The sequence below is a fragment of the Bombina bombina genome, chromosome 3 (assembly GCF_027579735.1).
Source record: "Bombina bombina isolate aBomBom1 chromosome 3, aBomBom1.pri, whole genome shotgun sequence".
Taxonomy (NCBI): Eukaryota; Metazoa; Chordata; class Amphibia; order Anura; family Bombinatoridae; genus Bombina; species Bombina bombina.
The window spans coordinates 1,120,146,357-1,120,169,703 of NC_069501.1; the positions used below are offsets into that span (position 1 = coordinate 1,120,146,357).

Below are 23,347 nucleotides of genomic sequence, written 5' to 3' on the forward strand. Positions count from 1 at the left end.
GTTAGCCAATCACAAGAGACAAATGTGTGCAGGCACCAATCAGCAGCTAGCTCCCACTAGTGTAGGATATGTGCATATTCTTTTTCAACAAGGGATACTAACAGATTGAAGCACATTTCTAAATAGAAGTGAATTTAAAAGTGTCTTTAAATGACATGCTCTATCTGACTCATGCAAGTTTAATTTTGACTTTCCTATCCCTTTAACTTGATCCTTCCCTATGTATTAGTGGAAAGGGGGATTTCTGATTTGTTGTTCCTTTCTACAAATCAGTTACCAAGTAATATTATGGGATTTTGTTTTGACAAATATAGAAAGAAATATATGCAGACCATGTACAAAGTAGATAGAGAGGGTGGTTTATTAAAAATCTACACTCTTTTGTTATTAATTAATATTTTGTTTGTAGCTTAAAGGGGCAGTAAACCTAGCAAACCTAGCAAATACATAGTGCAGAATTATATAACATTAGCTTAGCGCCAGCTTTCTAAAGCAAAGGGTTAGAGAGATATTTTACTACAAAAACAGAACGCGGCACCGCTCTTGGCTCTACTGAGCGGGTCTATTTTTTTCTCCTAAGCGCATCGCGGGCACGCTGTCTAATCACAGCGTGCCCAATCGCGCTATTAAACTCAATGAAGTTCGCTCCCGCTCTGGTCTGGTAGAGGGAGCGAGCTACATTGAGTTTAATAGCGCTATCAGGCCGGCTGTGATTAGACGGCATGCCGCGATGCGCTTAGGAGAAAAAAACAGACCCGCTCAGTAGAGCCAGGAGCACAGTTCTGTTTTCGTAGTAAAATATCTCTCTAACCCTTTGCTTTAGAAAGTTGGCGCTAAGCTAATGTTATATAATTCTGCACTAGGTTTACTGTCCCTTTAAGAAAAAGCGTGAGGTTTACCTGGGTAAATTGTTAAATGTAATGATCCATTCATCTAGATGACATTTATAAATGCTTAATGGAGATCTCAAAAAAGAAATATAAGTTGCTCTATACCTGGATATTATTGATAGGGTAATGCAATGCAGGAAACAGGCTGGAAAAAGAAAAAACAGAGTTTATAGAATGACATTTTAGTACTCCAGCCAAGTTTAATTTTCTCTTTGTTCTGTAAGTTTTTACTTCACTTTTTTTTTAAATGTGCACAGTAGTTGCAGAAAATAAATATTAAAAGTCTGCACATCTTTAAAGAAATATGAAACCCAAAATTTTTCTTTCATGATTCAGATAGAGGGGCCGATTTACCATTGTGTAAGTGGATATGATCCGCTGTAGCATTTCTAGTGAAATGCTTGTGCAATGCCGCCCCCTGCAGATTCGCGGCCAATCGGCGGCTAGCAGGGGTGTCAATCAACCCAATCGTATCCAATCAGGCTGATTGCTGTCCGCCGCCTCAGAGTTGGCGGACGAGTTAAGGAGCATCAGTCTTAAGACTGCTGCTTCTTAACTCCTGTGTCTTGCGAGCCTGAAGGTTCGCGCGGAAACTGCTACATACGGCTGAATATGGCTGAATATGGGGCTTGATAAATTGGCCCCAGAGCATGTAATTTTAAGCAACTTTCTAATTTACTCCTATTATCAATTTTTCTTCATTCTTTTGGTATCTTTATTTGAAAAAGCAGGAATTTAAGCCCATTTTTGGTTCAGCACCCTGGATAGCACTTACTGATTGGTGGCTACATTTAGCATATGTTCTTGATTTCATATTCCTTTAAATGAATAATTAATATTTTGTTTGTATTTTGAGGAAAAGTTTGAAGTTTAAATGGATAAATTGTAACATTCATTGATCCATTCATCTGGATGACATTTACAAATACTTAACGTAATCTCCAAGAAAGAATATAAAGTTTTTTTATGAATGAAGTTTGACCCTTTTTAGAAATGAAATGTATTCAGTAGCCTCTGACTCATACATATGATGAAGTTTAATCTTAGAGAAGAGCATTTCATTTGTACTGTACGTGAATCCACACAGTCAAACCCTTCCTGGTTGCTTCATTGTGTTTCCACCTGACTCCCAAAGGAATAATCAGGGAATTTCCAGCTGGTATCCACTTCCATAAATTCCATTGGTCCTTTTGCTGAGTGTGTGCATTCAACAACCAGAACATCAGTGTAGTTCTAAGTATTCCCAAACCACTATTACATGATTATATTGCCTATAATAGTGACTAATTTGGAATAACCATTTACAAGGGCAAATGGTTTAGTTACCTATATTTTTATCAAGTAAATATTGAGTAAAGATAAAAATGGATTATGCCTAAAACTGTTATGTAACATAGTAGCATAGTAGATAAGGTTGAAAAAAGACTGAAGTCCATCGAGTTCAACCTATACAAATCTAAAATACTTACAAAAAGCTCCAGTTAAGCTTAAATAACCCCATTAAAAGGTGACCCATTTAATACTAGCAATCATATCCATGAATTTTGTTTATATACAGAAATGTATCCAGACTATTTTTAAATGTATCTATGGTATTGGCATTCACTACCTCCTTTGGTAATGAGTTCCACAATTGTATTGCTCTTACAGTGAAAAAACGTTTCCGTTGCAGGAGATTAAATCTCCTTTCCTCCAACCTTAAATTATGACCTCTTGTCAGAAACAAAATTGTATTTTAAGTAAGTACTGTATTTCAGCATATTAACTAAAATAAATGTATATCAAGTTTAAGATATTTCATGTACAACATTATGTCTACATTAGGAATTTTATTTATGTAAATTTAATTACACACTTCAAATACTTGGAATGTTTGCTTTATATTTGCTGAAATTCCAGCAAGTGTCAGTTTCCATTGTTTCACAGAGCACTCTGGCAGGTGTATGGAAAATGTGTGTGCACATCTAGACTTGTATGTATTCTAATATATACATACTGTACACACATATACACACATATACTATATATATACTGTATATACACAATACTGTCAACACAAACACACACACACACACACACACACATATATATATATATATATATATATATATATATATATATATATATATATATATATAGATAGATAGATAGTTGTGGGATAAGCACTCTCACCTCCTCCTCAGTAAACGGCCAGGGTGACAGGAACAGTGGTTATTTATAGTATAAAGTAGATCCGCACTCACTGGACTTTGAAAAAACAAAACATGGTTTATTGTTGTGACGTTTCGGAGATCAAACCATCCCCTTCATCAGACCAAAAAAAACCTCCATCTTGCTCCTGTTAGTATAATCTGTCTTTTCATATGCAGGGAAGGGGGAAGTGTCTACTGTTACTGTTTTCCCGGACCCTTTCTCTGGGTGTCTCAGACTAACCTTATCAACAGCACTAAACTGAGAGCTTCTAAGCATGTTTTTAAAAGGTTTTATACTAGATTTTTATATCAGTATATGTACTGTCCCTTTAAATAACATAACATCTCACAGTGCAATTGTGTAAACCAGTGAGGATCAACTTCTTAAAGCGTAGGGGCTGCAGATACATACATTTATGGCTAAAATTATTTCCTAAAAATGTTCCTGTTTGCAGGGTACCCACCAGAAATCACCAAAACACAGTTTTGTTAGTTAGTTATGCTGTTTCTCAGGGGCCACTTGTATTTGCAGCTAGTGTGCTACCATTGTTAGTCTCTGCTCTCAAGTCATTTACTGAATTCACTTCCCGTGATGAGACACCAAGAATGAATGGAGTGGCTTTAAATATATAGGTTTTCTAACTGATATGCTCACCAGATAATGAACTATTGTACCTTTTTGCAGGTGTGACCCTGACTTAGGAGATGACATTTTTCATCTGAGCGCTGGAAGGAACAGCAGCAATGTGGGGAACAAAATTAAAAGCATCACAGAACGTACACAGATGATTGAAGGGAAGATGAAGGTAAAATATATGCACTATTGTTATAAGTAGTATACACTTAATAGCAACAGTTATGACAGCACTGTAAATGCTGAGAACTAATATTAATATATTACATATTATTTGAGCAGTAAGATTATTTATTTATGATTTACTTAGGCCTAGATTTGGAGTTTTGTCGGTAACGACCCGAAAAACTAACGCCGGCTTTTTTCTGGCCGCACCATAAAAATAACTCTGGTATTGAGAGTCCACATAAAGGCTGCGTTAGGCTCCAAAAAAGGAGCATAGAGCATTTTTAACGCAGCTTCAACTCTCGATACCAGAGTTGCTTACGGACGCGGCCAGCCTCAAAAACGTGCTCGTGCACGATTCCCCCATAGGAAACAATGGGGCTGTTTGAGCTGAAAAAAAACCAAACACCTGCAAAAAAGCCGCGTTCAGCTCCCAACGCAGCCCCATTGTTTGCTATGCGGTAACCCTTCCTACGTCTGCACTTAACACTCTAACATGTACCCCGAGTCTAAACACCCCTAACCTTACACTTATTAACCCCTAATCTGCCGCCCCCGCTATCGCTGACCCCTGCATATTATTATTAACCCCTAATCTGCCGCTCCGTAAACCGCCGCTACTTACATTATCCCTATGTACCCCTAATCTTCTGCCCTAACATCGCCGACCCCTATATTATATTTATTAACCCCTAATCTGCCCCCCACAACGTCGCCTCCACCTGCCTACACTTATTAACCCCTAATCTGCCGAGCGGACCTGAGCGCTACTATAATAAAGTTATTAACCCCTAATCCGCCTCACTAACCCTATCATAAATAGTATTAACCCCTAATCTGCCCTCCCTAACATCGCCGACACCTAACTTCAATTATTAACCCCTAATCTGCCGACCGAATCTCGCCGCTATTCTAATAAATGTATTAACCCCTAAAGCTAAGTCTAACCCTAATACTAACACCCCCCCTAAATTAAATATAATTTAAATCTAACTAAATTAATTAACTCTTATTAAATAAATTATTCCTATTTAAAGCTAAATACTTACCTGTAAAATAAATCCTAATATAGCTACAATATAAATTATAATTATATTATAGCTATTTTAGGATTTATATTTATTTTACAGGTAACTTTGTATTTATTTTAACCAGGTACAATAGCTATTAAATAGTTAAGAACTATTTAATAGCTAAAATAGTTAAAATAATTACAAATTTACCTGTAAAAGAAATCCTAACCTAAGTTACAAATAAACCTAACACTAGACTATCAATAAATTAATTAAATAAACTACCTACAATTACCTACAATTAACCTAACACTACACTATCAATAAAATAATTAAATACAATTGCTACAAATAAATACAATTAAATAAACTAGCTAAAGTACAAAAAATAAAAAAGAACTAAGTTACAAAAAATAAAAAAATATTTACAAACATAAGAAAAATATTACAACAATTTTAAACTAATTACACCTACTCTAAGCCCCCTAATAAAATAACAAAGCCCCCCAAAATAAAAAAATGCCCTACCCTATTCTAAATTACTAAAGTTCAAAGCTCTTTTACCTTACCAGCCCTGAACAGGGCCCTTTGCGGGGCATGCCCCAAGAAATACAGCTCTTTTGCCTGTAAAAAAAAACATAGAATACCCAAGCCCCCCAACATTACAACCCACCACCCACATACCACTAATCTAACCCAAACCCCCTTAAATAAACCTAACACTAAGCCCCTGAAGATCATCCTACCTTGTCTTCACCATACCAGGTTCACCGATCGGTCCAGAAGAGCTCCTCCGATGTCCTGATCCAAGCCCAAGCGGGGGGCTGAAGAGGTCCATGATCCGGCTGAAGTCTTCATCCAAGCGGGGCAGAAGAGGTCTTCCATCCGATTGAAGTCTTCATCCAAGCGGCATCCATCCGGAGCGAAGCGGCTGCATCCTGAAGACCTCCATCGCGGAACATCCATCCTGGCCGACGACTGAACGACGAATGACGGTTCCTTTAAATGACGTCATCCAAGATGGCGTCCCTCGAATTCCGATTGGCTGATAGGATTCTATCAGCCAATCGGAATTAAGGTAGGAATATTCTGATTGGCTGATGGAATCAGCCAATCAGAATCAAGTTCAATCCGATTGGCTGATCCGATCAGCCAATCAGATTGAGCTCGCATTCTATTGGCTGTTCCGATCAGCCAATAGAATGCAAGCTCAATCTGATTGGCTGATCGGATCAGCCAATCGGATTGAACTTGATTCTGATTGGCTGATTCCATCAGCCAATCAGAATATTCCTACCTTAATTCCGATTGGCTGATAGAATCCTATCAGCCAATCGGAATTCGAGGGACGCCATCTTGGATGACGTCATTTAAAGGAACCGTCATTCGTCATTCAGTCGTCGGCCAGGATGGATGTTCCGCGGTGGAGGTCTTCAGGATGCTGCCACTTCGCTCCGGATGGATGACGCTTGGATGAAGACTTCAATAGGATGGAAGACCTCTTCTGCCCCGCTTGGATGAAGACTTCAGCCGGATCATGGACCTCTTCAGCCCCCCGCTTGGGCTTGGATCAGGACATCGGAGGAGCTCTTCTGGACCGATCGGTGAACCTGGTATGGTGAAGACAAGGTAGGATGATCTTCAGGGGCTTAGTGTTAGGTTTATTTAAGGGGGGTTTGTATGATTAGGGGTATGTGGGTGGTGGGTTGTAATGTTGGGGGGCTTGGGTATTGTATGTTTTTTTTTACAGGCAAAAGAGCTGTATTTCTTGGGGCATGCCCCGCAAAGGGCCCTGTTCAGGGCTGGTAAGGTAAAAGAGCTTTGAACTTTAGTAATTTAGAATAGGGTAGGGCATTTTTTTATTTTGGGGGGCTTTGTTATTTTATTAGGGGGCTTAGAGTAGGTGTAATTAGTTTAAAATTGTTGTAATATTTTTCTTATGTTTGTAAATATTTTTTTATTTTTTGTAACTTAGTTCTTTTTTATTTTTTGTACTTTAGCTAGTTTATTTAATTGTATTTATTTGTAGCAATTGTATTTAATTAATTTATTGATAGTGTAGTGTTAGGTTAATTGTAGGTAATTGTAGGTAGTTTATTTAATTAATTTATTGATAGTCTAGTGTTAGGTTTATTTGTAACTTAGGTTAGGATTTCTTTTACAGGTAAATTTGTAATTATTTTAACTATTTTAGCTATTAAATAGTTCTTAACTATTTAATAGCTATTGTACCTGGTTAAAATAAATACAAAGTTGCCTGTAAAATAAATATAAATCCTAAAATAGCTATAATATAATTATAATTTATATTGTAGCTATATTAGGATTTATTTTACAGGTAAGTATTTAGCTTTAAATAGGAATAATTTATTTAATAAGAGTTAATTAATTTCGTTAGATTTAAATTATATTTAATTTAGGGGGGTGTTAGTATTAGGGTTAGACTTAGCTTTAGGGGTTAATACATTTATTAGAATAGCGGCGAGATTCGGTCGGCAGATTAGGGGTTAATAATTGAAGTTAGGTGTCGGCGATGTTAGGGAGGGCAGATTAGGGGTTAATACTATTTATGATAGGGTTAGTGAGGCGGATTAGGGGTTAATAACTTTATTATAGTATCGCTCAGGTCCGATCGGCAGATTAGGGGTTAATAAGTGTAGGCAGGTGGAGGCAACGTTGAGGGGGGCAGATTAGGGGTTAATAAATATAATATAGGGGTCGGCGGTGTTAGGGGCAGCAGATTAGGGGTACATAAGGATAACGTAGGTGGCGGCGCTTTGCGGTCAGCAGATTAGGGGTTAATAAGTGTAGGCAGGTGGAGGCGACATTGAGGGGGGCAGATTAGGGGTTAATAAATATAATACAGGGGTCGGCGGTGTTAGGGGCAGCAGATTAGGGGTACATAAGTATAACGTAGGTGGCGGTCGGCAGATTAGGGGTTAAAAATTTTTTTTCGAGTGTCGGCGATGTGGGGGGACCTCGTTTTAGGGGTACATAGGTAGTTTATGGGTGTTAGTGTACTTTAGAGCACAGTAGTTAAGAGCATTATAAACCGGCGTTAGCCCAGAAAGCTCTTAACTACTGACTTTTTTCCTGCGGCTGGAGTTTTGTCGTTAGATGTCTAACGCTCACTTCAGAAATGACTCTAAATACCGGAGTTAGAAAAATCCCATTGAAAAGATAGGATACGCAATTTACGTAAGGGGATCTGCGGTATGGAAAAGTCGCGGCTGGAAAGTGAGCGTTAGACCCTATTTTGAGTGACTCCAAATACCGGCGGTAGCCTAAAACCAGCATTAGGAGCCTCTAACGCTGGTTTTCACGGCTACCGCCAAACTCCAAATCTAGGCCTTATTTTGTACCAGTGCTTCTTTACTGTAAAGTATGTTTGCCTGTCTGTCTCCCCTTTTCTCTATAAATATATTAAAATTACTGCCAAAACACCAAGCCAGCAATTTAAAGGGGCACTAAGCACCTTGCAATTAGTAGACCTTTCTGTTGTCTTGAAATAGTTTTCTGAATTTGTTTTTCATCGACCTAGCTCAACCCACTGCTTGCCCTATTTGTTCTGCCAATCCAGACTTATTACTGTAGTAGACAAGTTTAGCAACTGTAATTTTGTTAACAGATATGTATTATTTTACCGTTTGCTATCTTACACCCTCTGCTAAGGATAAGACCAATGAAATCTGCAGTGTGAATTTCCATGTCTTAGAACCCCCCCCCCACACACACACAATTTTCATAGTCAAATTATATGAAAAGGGGCCAAAATAAATATTGAAATCATTAATAATATTGCAATTTACAACACATAATTAAACATTTTATATTGAAGTGTGGTTGAGACTAGCACCCCCAAATACAACAAGCAATAGATTCCGAGACAGGGTGCCAGCTACTAGGGACATTTTTCCACTTCCCCAGGCATACAAAATTATTTCAAAAGAGAGTATGCTACACTCCTAAGTAGCAAAATGTGAAAACCCTTTATTCCTTCATTACAGCTGAATGGCTGTAATGGTTGAATAAAGATTGTTCACATTTTGCTACTAAGGAGTGCAGCATACTCTCTTTTGAAATAATTTTAAACATTTTATATTACAATCTGAATGTGTTTTATGTTCCTTTAAAGACAAGTAAGTTTGAGACTTTGCTGGGCTACTGGGAAGCACGATGGACACAGGAAGAGTTAAAGGGACATGAAACCCAAAATCTTTCTTTCATGATTCAGATAGAGAATACAATTTTAAACAACATTCCAATTTACTTATATTCTCTAATTTGCTTAGTTCTTTAGATATCCTTTGTTGAAGAAATAGCAATGAACATTAGTGAGTTAATCTCATGAGGCATCTATGTGCAGCCACCAATCAGCAGCTACTGAGCCTATTTAGATATGCTTTTCAACAAAGGATATCAAAAGAATGAAGCAAATTAGATAATAGAAGTAAATTGGAAAATTGTTTAAAATTGCATGCTCTTTCTAAATCATGAAAGAAAAAAATTGAGTTTCATGTCCCTTTAAAACAGTCAAAATGGGCATATTAGATAAGACATTACAGACAATCTGTTAATAATTTCTACATATAAAGTGATATAACTCAACTAACCACATAGTTAGGGTGCTATCTAAAAATTGAATATTTCAAAGAGCTGTTGACTTGTGTTATCAGAAATATTTTGACTTGTTCTGTTTACTTGTAAAGGTTATCCTATACTTATTTGGAGAAGATGTTTTGTTTATATTTATTTACAACATGAAACCTTGAATTTTGTAGAGTTTGTAGTACAGGAAGTGTGTCCTATTATTAATAACTCTTCGAGGCCTTAAAGACATGACAAACATAGTGTTATGGCAACATTTCCGCAGTGTGTTCACTAATCACACATTGAGAAACCTGAGTGGTATAATTTAAGCAGTCAGTGAGACAAGTGATAGTCATAAAATAGTAACTTCCAGTTTTTTTTTATTATTCATTTCCCACACCCAGGTCATTTAAACTCTCACGTTTCCATTCCGCATGAATCTTCTCACTTTTTCACATAACCTAATTTTAGTGTCCAGCAGATACGTGACTAAAAGTGTGTTGTCTTTTCAATGAATGCAGATGTGTGTTTCCGTCATTTTTTTCTACTGTATAAATGAAATGTACTTTTCAGCATAAACATTCAGATTTTACTGGGTTGAAGCTTCTCTTTTTTATTAACCTCAGAATTTTTATTGTTTTAAAAGATAGATAATCCCTTTATTACCCACTCCCTAGTTTTGCATAACGAACGCAGTTATATAAATACACTGTTTACCTCTGCGATAACCATGTATTTAAGCCTCTACAAACTGCCCCCTTATTTCAGTTCTTTTGACAGACTTGCATTTTAGCCAATCAGTGCTGACTCCTAGGTACTCCCCAGGTGTGAGCACAGTGTTATCTATATGACACACAATAACTAACACCCTCTAGTGGTGATAAACGGTCAAAATACATTCACATAAGAGGCGGCCTTCGAGGTCTAAGAAATTAGCATACGAACCTCCTAAGTTTAGCTTTCAACTAAGAATACCAATAGAACTAAGCAAAATTGGTGATAAAAGTAAATTGGAAAGTTGTTTAAAATGACATGCCCTATCTGAATCATGAATGTTTATTTTGGACTAGACTGTCCCTTTAATGTGATATATATAATTAAGAATAGAATTGCATTTAATTCATTGGAGTGACACAAAACCCAAACTTTTTCTTTTATAATTCAGAAAGATAACATCATTTTAAACAACGTCCCAATTTACTTCTATTATCTAATTTGCTTCATTCTCTTTGTATCCTTTGTTGAAGGAACAGTAATGCACTATGAGGAGCTAGCTGAAAGCCAATGGCATTAAGCATATATGTGCAGCCACCAATCAGCAGCTTCTGAGCCTGTCTATGTATACTTTTCAACAAAGGATACAAAGAGAAAAAAAGCAAATTAGATCATAGAAATAAATTGGAAAGTTATTTAAAATTGCATGCTCTATCTAAATCATGAAATAAAAAAATTGTGTTTCATGTCCCTTTAACCTAGTAAATTAGGACAGTTATTATTATCATTTATTTGTGTAACACTGTAATATCCATAGCACAGTTCTTATTAATTATTCATTAAAATAGCTTATCTGATATTGATTTAATAGTTTGATCCTTTGAGTCTCTTTTTATTATGTTGTAAAACAAGGAAAAATGCAACTATGTATATAGCCTAAAGATGGTTCATATAATTTTATGAAAAATGGCCATACAAAATGTGGAAAAACATATTGACAGCCTTTGCTGACTATCTTAGCATCACTCACCAGACCCCTAACTGGTTTCTAGGCAAAACAATCAGTATGTAGACAGATGAGAGATCTCTATAATAGTTGTATTACCCAAAGTGTTTGTTGTAATGAGTAAAGACTAACATAATATTTATTTTTCCAGACTGCAGGATTTCTGGTCATTGAGGATTCCACAGCCTCTGGCATTTACACATGTTTAGCTACCAATAAAGTAGGAAGTGATATAAGAAACATCAGATATTTTGTAACAGGTAAGCCAACAATATTCTGCTAATAAAAAAATAAAAAAACTTGTACATTATGTACAATGTACAAATTCACAAAGGAAATACAAATCAGAATATCTCAGATGCTGAGTTTCCATTAAATAATTCTCAAGAACTTTGTGGTCCAAAAAGTAAGCTCTATGGCAGATAATCAGTAGCTCATATTATTTTATTGGAGGTAGAGACTGCTATCAAAATTCATTTTTAAGAACATATTTTCTAAAAGTATTTATTTTATATAGTATACTCTTTCTATGTTATTCTAGCATAACACAATTGTTATTAAATAAGGTAATTTATTTTAAAGGGACATTAAAGTTAAAATTTATTTTTTCATAAAATCTTTCATTATGCAAAGTAAAAATAAATTACTGTATGTATGTATGTATATATATATATATATATATATATATATATATATATATATATATATAAATAAAACACGGAAAGGGGACTGCACTCCAAAACCGGACCAGGTACACATCCCATGACCCAGCAACATGTCAGCCCTGGGTGCTAAATAGCACTCACAAAAAGCTGTGCCGTCACCAGAGTCATAGGCAGTTAACCCCAGACAGGAGTGGGTGCAAGAACCATGGGGGATTACAAAACAAATACAACACATAAAGGAAACCCAGCACTCACCAGCTAGCTCACAGCTAAGATTTAAAATGGAAAGGTTAGTCACCGCTTCTGGCCAAATGGGACAAGTTCAGGCACCACGTTTCCAACACCTGAGTTCCTAACACAGCCACACAATGCAGGCAGGGTTTTTGCATGAACAGCACTGTTATATTAATATGCTTCATACCTCTGTGATTACCTTGAATCTAAGCCTCTGCAGACTGTCCCCTTCTTTTGACAGACTTGCATGTAAGTCAATCAGTTCTGACTCATAAATAACTCCACAGGAGTGAGCACAATGTTATCTATATGGCACACATGAACTAGCACTATCTAGCTGTGAAAAACGGTTAAAAGGCGGCCTTCAAGGTCTTAGAAATTTGCATATGAGCCAACCTATGTTTAGTTTTCAACAAAGAATACCGAGAGAACAAAGCAAATATGATGATAAAAATACATTGGAAATTGCATGCCCTATCTGAATCATGAAAGTTTAATTTTGACTAGACTGTCCCTCTAATGTTCTTTGAATTAATTCTATCCCATGGAGTAAGCATAGTTTTTAAAATTATTTAAATTATGTAACATAAATTATAGTTAAGAAAAATGCAAAATGTGTATTTATGTTAGATTGTTATAATAACTATCACTATCAGGTGAACAATTACATTAGATGTAAACTCTTCTCAAGATGTGCTAAACAAATGTAATTTCCTATGCAAATAGTTAACATACATTTACTTCACACACAGTTTTACTATTTTACAGTCTTGCTTCCTGAGAAGAGAAAAAAATATATTTTAGAACAAAAGGTTCCATATCCTTGAATAGTTTTACATCCGTCTCCCTCTAATATAACTTTACATGTTTATCTATATAGTTTTCTATTCTCTCTTTTTATCCTATGCCTTTATTACAGTTTTCTAAAACAGTCTCATTCTTGTAGTATTTAAACACTGGCTCACTCAAGAACAAGACATTAAAACATGAATTAAATAAATGATTTATTCTGAGCTTGTAACAGATCTGTATGTAAATATGCACTTAGCTTAATACTTAAATTAAATCAGGCAAAATAAAGTAAGCTAGGATATCACATTGGCAAATTAATTGTAGCCAGAAACGATTAACCTAACAAAATAATATTTAATGGAAGTGAAGTAGGATGCTGTAGCTAATTACAATCTATGACATATCTTTCATAATTGAGATATATCATATAGGGCTATATTACGAGTGGAGTTGCGCGCAAATGGAAAGGGGTTTATTGTGGCTCTTTGCACGTGCCAGAAGTAGCAAACATTTTACAAGTTGAAAGTAAACGCATTCACTCAAGCGCAATTGAATTTAACGTGCGTCGCAATAGTGGCATAAAATACATCAAAATTACATTTAAAAGTTAAGTTACACTCATAATTACACTGTCTAATAAAAATTGCAATAAGAAGTTATAGGGGCTCTAAGATATGAGGTCTTAGGTGTAAGAAAAAAAAAGGCAGGCACAGGACTTTAAAATAGAGAAACATACATATATATGTCTAAATATGTTTATATATGTACAGTATATATATATGTTTAGTAGGGATGTGCATTTCGATCAGTCGTCAGGATCCGATTGCAGAAGTATGCAGTGGCTCGTGCCCTTCGGATCTTTTTAGAGCCGGATGGAATCTTCTTAAAGATCCCCACTCTAAAATCTGGATTTGCACAAATCTTAGTCTGGGAATATTTTCCAGGAATCAATCCAGCTACGAAAATATCCAAAGGGCACGAGCTGCTGCATACTTCTGCATTCGGATCCTCACGAAAAATCCAAATGCATATCACTAATGTTTATAAGTGTGTACAGATGTATTTAGGCATTTATATGTGTATATATTTATTTATAGACATATATATATATATATATATATATATATATATATATATATATATATATATATATATATACATATTAACAAATAAATACATATGTATACCTATATAGACATTTCTAGAAGTGCATTGGAGCCCTTTTGTAGTCAAGTAGCTGAAAACATGTAAAATCATATTTATGCAATATTAATTTTTAATAAAGTGTTTAACTTTGTGTTTACTTTAAATATTTCACATCCCAATGTTCTTCACATAGGGCAATATGTTCTAAGTATTTTAAATAGATATTCCTATATATATCTGTATATATATTATATATATAAAAATATATTTATATAGGTATAGATATAAATTTTAACAAAAAAACATCATATATTTAGAAATATGTATTTAAGAATAAAATAAACATATTCATCTATGTGAAGAACATTGGAATGTGAAATATTAATATTTCACGTCAGATTAGCGCACTTGAGAAAAAGTGATTGGGTTTGCTTGACTTGTTGGGTGTCTTATTCCTCTTTTCGCACTCCATTGAAGTTTATTGGGGAATACATTAACCCGGTCACCATATTTTAACTTTGGCTTTTTGTGCGCATTGGTTAGTGTGCAAGAGCGAAAACTTTTTACTTTCAACTTATGATATGCACGATACACGACGCAGGCAAAAAGCTTACTTCTAGTGGAGCATATATCTGCTTGTGATCTAGCGCATAATGTTAAGCATCTTTATTTCTGTTATCAAATTAATTTCATTCTGTTTACTGGAGGAACAGGAATGTGGTATTTGGAGCTAACTAAAAACATCAGTGAGCCAATGCCAAGAGAGATGTACTGTATGTGTGCAACCACCAATTAGCAGCTGACTCCTAGTAATGTGCTGCTACTCTTGAGGCTACCTACGTATGCTTTCAAACCAAAATTACCAGGAGGATGAAGCAGATAATATAAGTAAATTGGAAAGTTGTTTTTTCATGAAAGCTGAATTTGTATGTTGCTGTCTCTTTATGGTTTTGTGAATGCTGTAGGGATATGTAGAAAGGTTATGACATAAGTAATATTAATCTTCCTCATATTGCATTAAGAAATACTTATGTAACTGCATAAAATTATATAACTATGGACCCTTCAACTATATGTGTTGTACCCTCGCTCAGTAGCCACAGAGAACTGCTAGTACCTAGCAGAAACTACAGATGACACAATAAGCAGCGCTATTTGCAAAGTTGGGCTGGGCGACTAGCACTGATTATTGGTCCAAGGCAGTTTACGCTTCTAAGCCTTACTTTAACTATGTGTTTAACCAATTTAAAGGGTTTAGCATTGTTTTGCCTGGATTCTATAGCATCTCATTAGTGGACAGTCCTGCTATTTATATCTATAGTTGTGTGAAGTGCCCATGATACCACACACTTCACACAGGAACCACTAGCAAGGCAGGAAAACAATAATTACAATACTTAGGAACATGCTTGCAAAACAGGTTATGTAAACTGGCTTGTAATTGTACACATGTCTGCTTCTGTGCATTTACATGCATTTTAAAAAAAAATTGTTCTCTAAAGTTTGGAAGATATTTTTTGCCAGTATACTTTACACTGGAACCTGTCTATGCGCTAAGAAGCGAAGATTTATGAGATAGATGTGGCTTCATTGATTATAATGAAGAGCGACTCACAACTCGATAATGTGAAAAGGGGTGGGAGCAAATCTTTATGAATTCCACAATGTCAAGTTGCAATGTTGCCACAAGATTATGATATGTTTCATGGATGGGTTTTATTATAGGGATACCAAAGACAAAATTAAACTTTCATGAATGAGATAGAACATGCAGTTTTATGAGACTTTCCAATTTACTTAAATTATCAAATTGTGCACAGTCTTTTAATATGCACACTTTCTGAGGCACTAGCTACTACTGAGCACTTGCAAGAATTTACAGTATTTAGATATATGAGTCTGTGATTGGCTGATTGCTGTCACGTGACACAGGGGGCCGGAAAATTAAATTACATTTTGAAATCTGTCTGAAAAAAATCTACTGCTCATTTAAAATCCTTTAGACTAAGATCATTGTCCTCAGCAGTACTTCTTATGAACTAGATATCTACACAGTTTTCTAGAACTAAAGGAATCATGTCACATAAGAAAAATGTCTTGCTGGATAGCAGATTTTCATTTACAGACACATATTTTTATATGCATAGTAAATAGTATGCATAAGTATGTCAGGATATGACAAACAAAAAATAATCTTAAAGCAAATGTGGAACAAGTAACTGTATTTACAGACAAGACCAAATCTTATCTGGAGCTGGTGGTCTGTGATGATTATAGTGTTTACTTAGTTGCTGGGCAACTCAGCTGTAAAGTGTTCCTCCATACAGCACTTATTAAATGTCTTCTGATGACAATAAGTTAATGTCACACATGCAAATGAGTTTTTCCCTTACACAGCGAACAAAGGGGTTACATGAATATATTTTTTCTTTATCCTTAAAGGGACAGTTTAACCTAAAAATGTCTCCCCTTTAATTTGTTCCCAATGATACATTTAATCTTCTGAAGTATATTAAAATGTTTACAAATAAATCTTAATTTCCAATTGTTCTATCTAAGTATTGGGATATGGTATCCAAACAGAGATAAGCATTTGTATGTAGAAAAAAAGTGATGGGTTGTGGTGTCAAAGAGCAAAACAAGCTATTTCATATACAAAATAAAACCTAAAGCAGCAATTTCTCATATGTTTTATACACTGCTGCTGGTATAACAAGTCATTGGAAACACAAAAAAAAGGAAAAACAATATTACAGTATATTGCCACTTTAAGAGGGGTAAAAGGGCTATTGGATCAATTCGTTTCTATTTCATAAGAGGTACTTAGCATCCACATTTTTTTTATCGTTTTTCTGTGGAAAACGTGTGCTGGCATCAAGGTTTAAAAAACAAACCAATATAGAATTGTGATCACTCGAGAAACTCGGCTTTCAATTTGGTCGGAAAGCAAAAAGCACTTTCAAGAACAAATCACTGATATATTGTGATTGAGGCCTGTGTGCTAACTCTTAGGTAAACCTATTTGGCCATCAGAGAAACATGTTAGAAGGCACAATGGCAAAAAAATATCCGATTGGTCTCAGATTAGCATGTGTGTCAATTGTAACAACACTTCTGACTACCTTGCACTGTATTAGTCATGTGACTAGAAAGAATAGCAATCTTGAGCCACCTGGGGATACAGTGGATTTTAGGACAGATGCTAAATGGAAAGGAAACTGTAGGAGACTGTGTGCAGCTAAAAGGAGAGAGGATGAGTGGTTAAAAAGAGAACTCCTAGCAGAAATATTTAAATGTCAAGTAGAAAGCTATATTCAGTCTCTCATATGGGCCCCTATTTAAGAAAGTCTGGCGAACCTGATTCGACAGTGCGGATCAGGTCCGCCAGACCTCGCTGAATATGGCGAGCAATACACTCGCCGTATTCAGCATTGCACCAGCAGCTCACAAGAGCTGCTGGTGCAATGCCGCCCCCTGCAGACTCGTGGCCAATGGGCCACTAGCAGGGAGGTGTCAATCAACCCGATCGTACTCAATCGGGTTGATTTCCGGCGATGTCTGTCCGCCTGTTCAGAGCAGGCGGACAGGTTATGGAGCAGCGGTCTTTGTGACCGCTGCTTCATAACTGCTGTTTCTGGCGAGACTGCAGGCTCGCCAGAAACACGGGGCGGAGCTTGATAAATAGGCCCCATGGTCTGACAATAGTGCTTCTGCAAATAATGCTGGTAAAAATAATCAGTACTAAAATATCACAAATGCTAAATTTTAAGATTTGTATTAAAGGGTTAACCACTTGGATGCTACAGAAGCATTTTTTCTTAATAAAAATTGATTGCTTAAGTATTTTCAGATTAAATTTAGTCCATCAAACTGTAGTAACCCTTGTTTAAGCAACTCTTTTTTTGCCTGATTTGCTGGCGTGCAGCGTGAACGTGGGCGTGTTTGCAATTACCGAGGGTGAACAGGAACAGCACAGTCTTATCTCCTTTGCTTCCCAATGTCACTAAATGCATTTTATTTTGAAATCCCTAGTGTGGTTTGGCAAAGAAAAACAAAATCTTCCATCAGGAAACCTGCGAGCTATTTCCACGGGAAGTTTCAAATCACTTAAGTAAATAAAACACTTTTACGTTATTGCAGTCGTGCAACTAAGCATTACAGTGATTTCCCCAATTGATGCTAGGTGTAACAGGGTTTTTTTCCATTTATTTGATTTGTGTATAGATTTCTACCCCTGCCATGAGGCTTTGCAGAACTGAGGGGGATTCGTTGATGACGTTAGGGAAATGCCCAGAACAAAATAACATGAAAGAACATTGATCTTTTTCTTTATATCATGCTGTCCCTTCAATAAAAAAAACCTGTCTGCTATAAATTGTTGATTCTCTGAAACTTCCTTAATTTCATCTTCACATGAGTCTTTGGTTTATTTTGTTATTTTGGCTATGTTTAGAAATAATCATATATTTGAGAGCCCTGTATAAATGGATACTGGAAAATAACATTTTAATGCTTTGTGAATTAAAAACAAGAAACTTTATTCCCTTGTATTGTATTGCTTTATAAATAAATGTCATTGTCTTAGCAGTAAAAATTTGTAGAAATGCTGGTCTAATATACTTATTGGGAAAAAAATAATGACAATGATAGTTTTAAAGATTATTTGTATTTAGTTTCCAAGGATTGTAATATCAGAAGAATAATGAGCTAAAGCAGTCTATCAGCCATTTTAAATTAGTTAGAAATAGTTTTACACTTCTGTTCATTCTCTACAGCATCTATTCTACAAACTACATAATTATAATTTAACATTCATATTGAGTGTTAAATATGTATGGGGTAATCTTTCAAAAACAAATGCTACATAAATTCAAGTGTTATAATTATATAGCTTACTATTTATTACTTTATGATTAGGTTTACAATAAACCAAAGCAGAACAATAGTAGATGCCAAAACGTTGACACATGTTTTTATTATTTTCAGATGTACATAATGGATTTCACGTAACGGCGGATAAGGTTCCCAATGAAGGAGAAGACTTCACATTATCATGTTCTGTAAACAGATACCTCTACACAGATATCACTTGGATTTTGCTCAGGTCCATTGGTGACCCAACAATGCATCGCAGCATCAGTAAACAAAAGAACGCTATTACAACGGAGTATTCTACAACTCTGACTGTAAATATAAAAAATGCCACTCAGGCAGATTCAGGCATCTATGTATGCCGAGCAACGAACATATTCACAAGACAAGTCAGCCAGCAGAGGCAAGAAATCATTGTCAGAGGTGAGGACTGTAACAAACAGGTGCTTTTCTCAAGGACTTTCAAGCTTAAAAGGAGAAAGAGTATGTGCCCAACAGAAAGCACTGTTATCTCCTAGAGAACTTAATTAAAGCTCCAGAGGTCTTATTTACTTTTTATTAATTATTGAAGGTACTGAATATGCTTCCTGGAGGTGATGGAGAAAAAGCAGAAGACATCCAATCAGTGGTCAATAGACAATGCAGTTTGCATTGATGACTTGTGAAGTGTCTTACAAGGCATGAGATTCTCCCAAAAGATGTATTTGTCCAGTTAGTAAACACAGTCCAATCAACACATTTTATGGAAAAAGTTTTTGGGTTTTTTTTTAGTTTTTTTTTTAACTTCCTGCAAACTTTGCTCCAGTGCCAAGACAAATGCAGTTTTCCCCTGTATATAGTGCTGAAAAATGTTGTATTTTTTTTTTTTTTATAATTTATGAATACAGCTTTACCTCCAAAGAGCTTAGAAAACTGGAGGTCATTATGGTGGTGTAATATAATATAATTTTTAATGTGGTTTTTGTATAATTATAATGAATGTGGAAAGAAATGCCTTATAATGAAACAAATAGTATTTGAATCTTTATTAATTTATCACCACTTATTTACTGCTGCTAATTTGGAAGATTTTTTTTTTTTAATGAATCTTAATCCAGTAATACGTATATAACTCTTCTAGAGGTAAAGTAGGCCAGAATTTTGGAATATCTTTGGTTAAAATCAGGTGAAATAATTAAATTACCTAAATGGATAACCTCACATGTATAATCTACAATAATACCTTTTCTGTGATACTGGAGGATACCCCTGCTTTAACCCTATTGGTGCCAGAGAGCAGGTGATACCAGCCTGTGAAACAACATTCTTAAAGGCGTGATTCAAACTGAGTTTTTGTAAATGACAACAAAGAAAATATATCCAACATTACTAGGGATGGGCGAATGTGTAAATTTTCAAATTTCGAATATAGAACAAATGTTATTATCGAAATTCGAATTATAAATTCGAATGTCGATAAGAACGAATATTATGTAAAATTCTGTTTTCGAATGTTTTTTACAGGTTTCGAATGTGACATTCAGTTTCGAATGTAACATTCAATTTAGAATGTGACATTCGATTTCGAATGTGTATATTCGATTTCGAATGTAACTTTCGATTTCGAAACTAATTCGAATTCTCGAATAGTACATTTCAAAAGAAAAGACTATTTTGAAATTTAAATCGAATTCGAATATAACATTACAAATATAATGTGATATATTCAATCGAATTAGAATATTACATTTCGAAATCGAATATGATATATGCTATAGAATTCAAATATTACATTTCTATATAGAATGTGATATATTGAATCGAATATTATATTTCGAATTCGAATGTGATATATCTTATCGAATTCGAATATTACATTTCTATATAGAATGTGATATTATTGAATCGAATTCGAATATTATTGAATCGAATTCGAATGTGAAATATACATATCGAATTTGAATATAATATAATGCAAAGGCAAACAAACATTCTATTTTTAGAAAGAATATTTTCAAATGTAAGCGAAAATTGGAAACCGAACATTCGAAAATCGAATGTTAGAATGTTAGTTAAACATTCGAAATTCGATTCGAACGAACGAATGTCTAAAAATTCGTTTTAAAATTCGAATGTTTAGAAACATTCGCCCATCCCTAAACATTACACAGTTTTATTTACCATGTAAATTGATTTGCTCTGTAGCTACATTGCACCTTATAATTTGTACTACAATTATTTAACCCTTCAGTGCAAGACAGTTTTCTAATGAATAAATTATGTCACAATTTTTGAACTGGAGCAATAATTCAGCTGATTTATTTAAGTTACAGTGATAATTATTTTAAAGGAAACTACTTTCATGTTGATTTTTTAATTAAACTTTGTATGTTTTATTGAAGGATATTGCATGCATTAGCTGACTGATCTGTTAAAAATGTGTTTGCTTCTTGGATGTAACTGTAAACAGATCAGAGTATAAGGTGCACAGTATGTGACGTTTAGCAACTACAAGCAAAAGTAATATAATTAGAACAGTATTAATAAAAAAAATAAGGTAAACAGATGTGGGGGAATTAGGGTTGCCACCTGGACACTTATGAGTTATACATGCTGCAGGGTGTGCAGAGAGGAACATGAATAGTGCTGTTCAATGTCACTATTTTGGTGCTATCCAGGGTTGAAATACATGTTCCTCCCTTCACACCATGGAGCATGTATAACTCATAAGTGTCCAGGAAACCATGGCCGAGGTGGCAACCCTAGGGGGAATACAGGTGAAATTGCAATCTTATTTTTCCTTTGTAATTTATAGTTCACAATTAATTATTAACATTTGATTGTAAATTATGTTACTTAAAGTGACATGACAAATAAAAATTCTGTCATGTTTAAGAACACATTAAAATATTTTTTTGTATGAAAATGTTTAAAGGGACATAAAAGTAATTTTATTTATGCATAGTATATACCAGCAAATAAGCAATGGATTGCAGAAGATATGTGTATAAAATATGTTTTTAGTGTAAATTTCTGCAAGCTCAGACCAGTTCAGGAAGACACTCCTAACATATACAGTATATGTACCAGATCTGTGGCCAACCAAAGGCCATATGTATATAAGCTCAAGCACTGTTATATTCATTGTTCCTATATACAGAGACATTCAAACTAACTGGAAAACGTATTCTAGTTATTTCTGGGTAAGTGAAAAAAGCACAATCTATTGAGTTCAATTAAAGGAAAAGCAAAAAATATAACTATAAATGTACTGTTTTTCTTACTATGCATATTTAAACAATTTATATGGGATTATATTTAATTTCTTAAAAGGTCTCTTTAATTTCTTTAAAGGTCTCTTTATTTAAAAGCTGCATTCATTTGCATCTGGCAAGACATTGTGCACAGTATAGTATTTATAGTCAGTGACTGATTGAGACCATTTCCACAATATTTTTAGATGCCATAATTTATATGTCCTATAGATATAATCTAGGTTCTTGTACAGTGCTACTTAATACACATTATAGTGACAGAACATACATTTATAGTAATCAACTAACATATATATATAAAAATATTAAGATATGCTTGTATAGTGTGTAAATATATCTAAAGACCATTATTTCTGTAGATAGATGTATTGTGTTTATAATGTACATATTGAGTGTATAATGTACATAACAAATACAGTATTTGTGATCAGTTTAGTATTGTAAAAAAAGCACATATATATTTAAAACAATCTATCCTTATTATAAACTGCCAGATTGTGCATAATACCTGTTAAATATTCTGAAAGCTCCTGTAATAAAGTTCTGATGACTCCTGTAGTTCCCTTTGCTCCTAAGCTGCAGCTACACAATACATTACTGCACTGTCTGGCAGAAAAGGGGTTAAAATTGAAACTTAAATAGTGGAAACATGCTTGGATAATTTTTCCTAAATATAACAGGACAGCGTCCTGTGTGGCCTGTAAAGTGATTGTTACATTGTATGAACTTACAAGACTTAAGGAATATTCTTCAGATAAGCTATGTAAAAAAAAGTATATATATATATATATATATATATATATATATATATATATATATATATATATATATATATATATAAACCTTAAAGGAACATGAAACCCAAATGGTTTCTTTCATGATCGTATTATTTTGTTCTCTTTGTATACTTTGTTGAAAAGTATACTAAGGTAGGCTTAGAAGCTGCTGATTGGTGGCTGCATGTATATGCCTCTTGTTAATAGCTCCCAGTCGTGTACTACTGCTTCTTTAACAAAGGATACTATGAAAATGAAGCAAATTAGATAACAGATGTAAATTGGAAAGTTATTTAAAATTGTATGCTGCATCGAATCATGATTTTTTTTAATTTTATTTCATGTCCCTTTAAAGGGATTCCGTCCAATCCAACACCACTAGTATTTAGTTCAGCTGAAGAAAG

General features: G+C 34.7%; 1 protein-coding gene across 1 annotated transcript in view; it reads left to right on the forward strand.

Annotated features, from left to right (window-relative positions):
• FLT1 (fms related receptor tyrosine kinase 1) overlaps nt 1-22,920 on the forward strand; it is a 121,218-nt gene extending 98,298 nt beyond the window's left edge. The window contains exons 11-13 of the mRNA XM_053708483.1: nt 3,768-3,888; nt 11,356-11,464; nt 19,028-22,920. Coding sequence (XP_053564458.1) covers nt 3,768-3,888; nt 11,356-11,464; nt 19,028-19,431 — 634 coding nt within the window. The 3' untranslated portion in view covers nt 19,432-22,920. The remainder of the gene's footprint in view (nt 1-3,767; nt 3,889-11,355; nt 11,465-19,027) is intronic.
• The last annotated feature ends 427 nt before the right edge of the window (nt 22,921-23,347 follow it).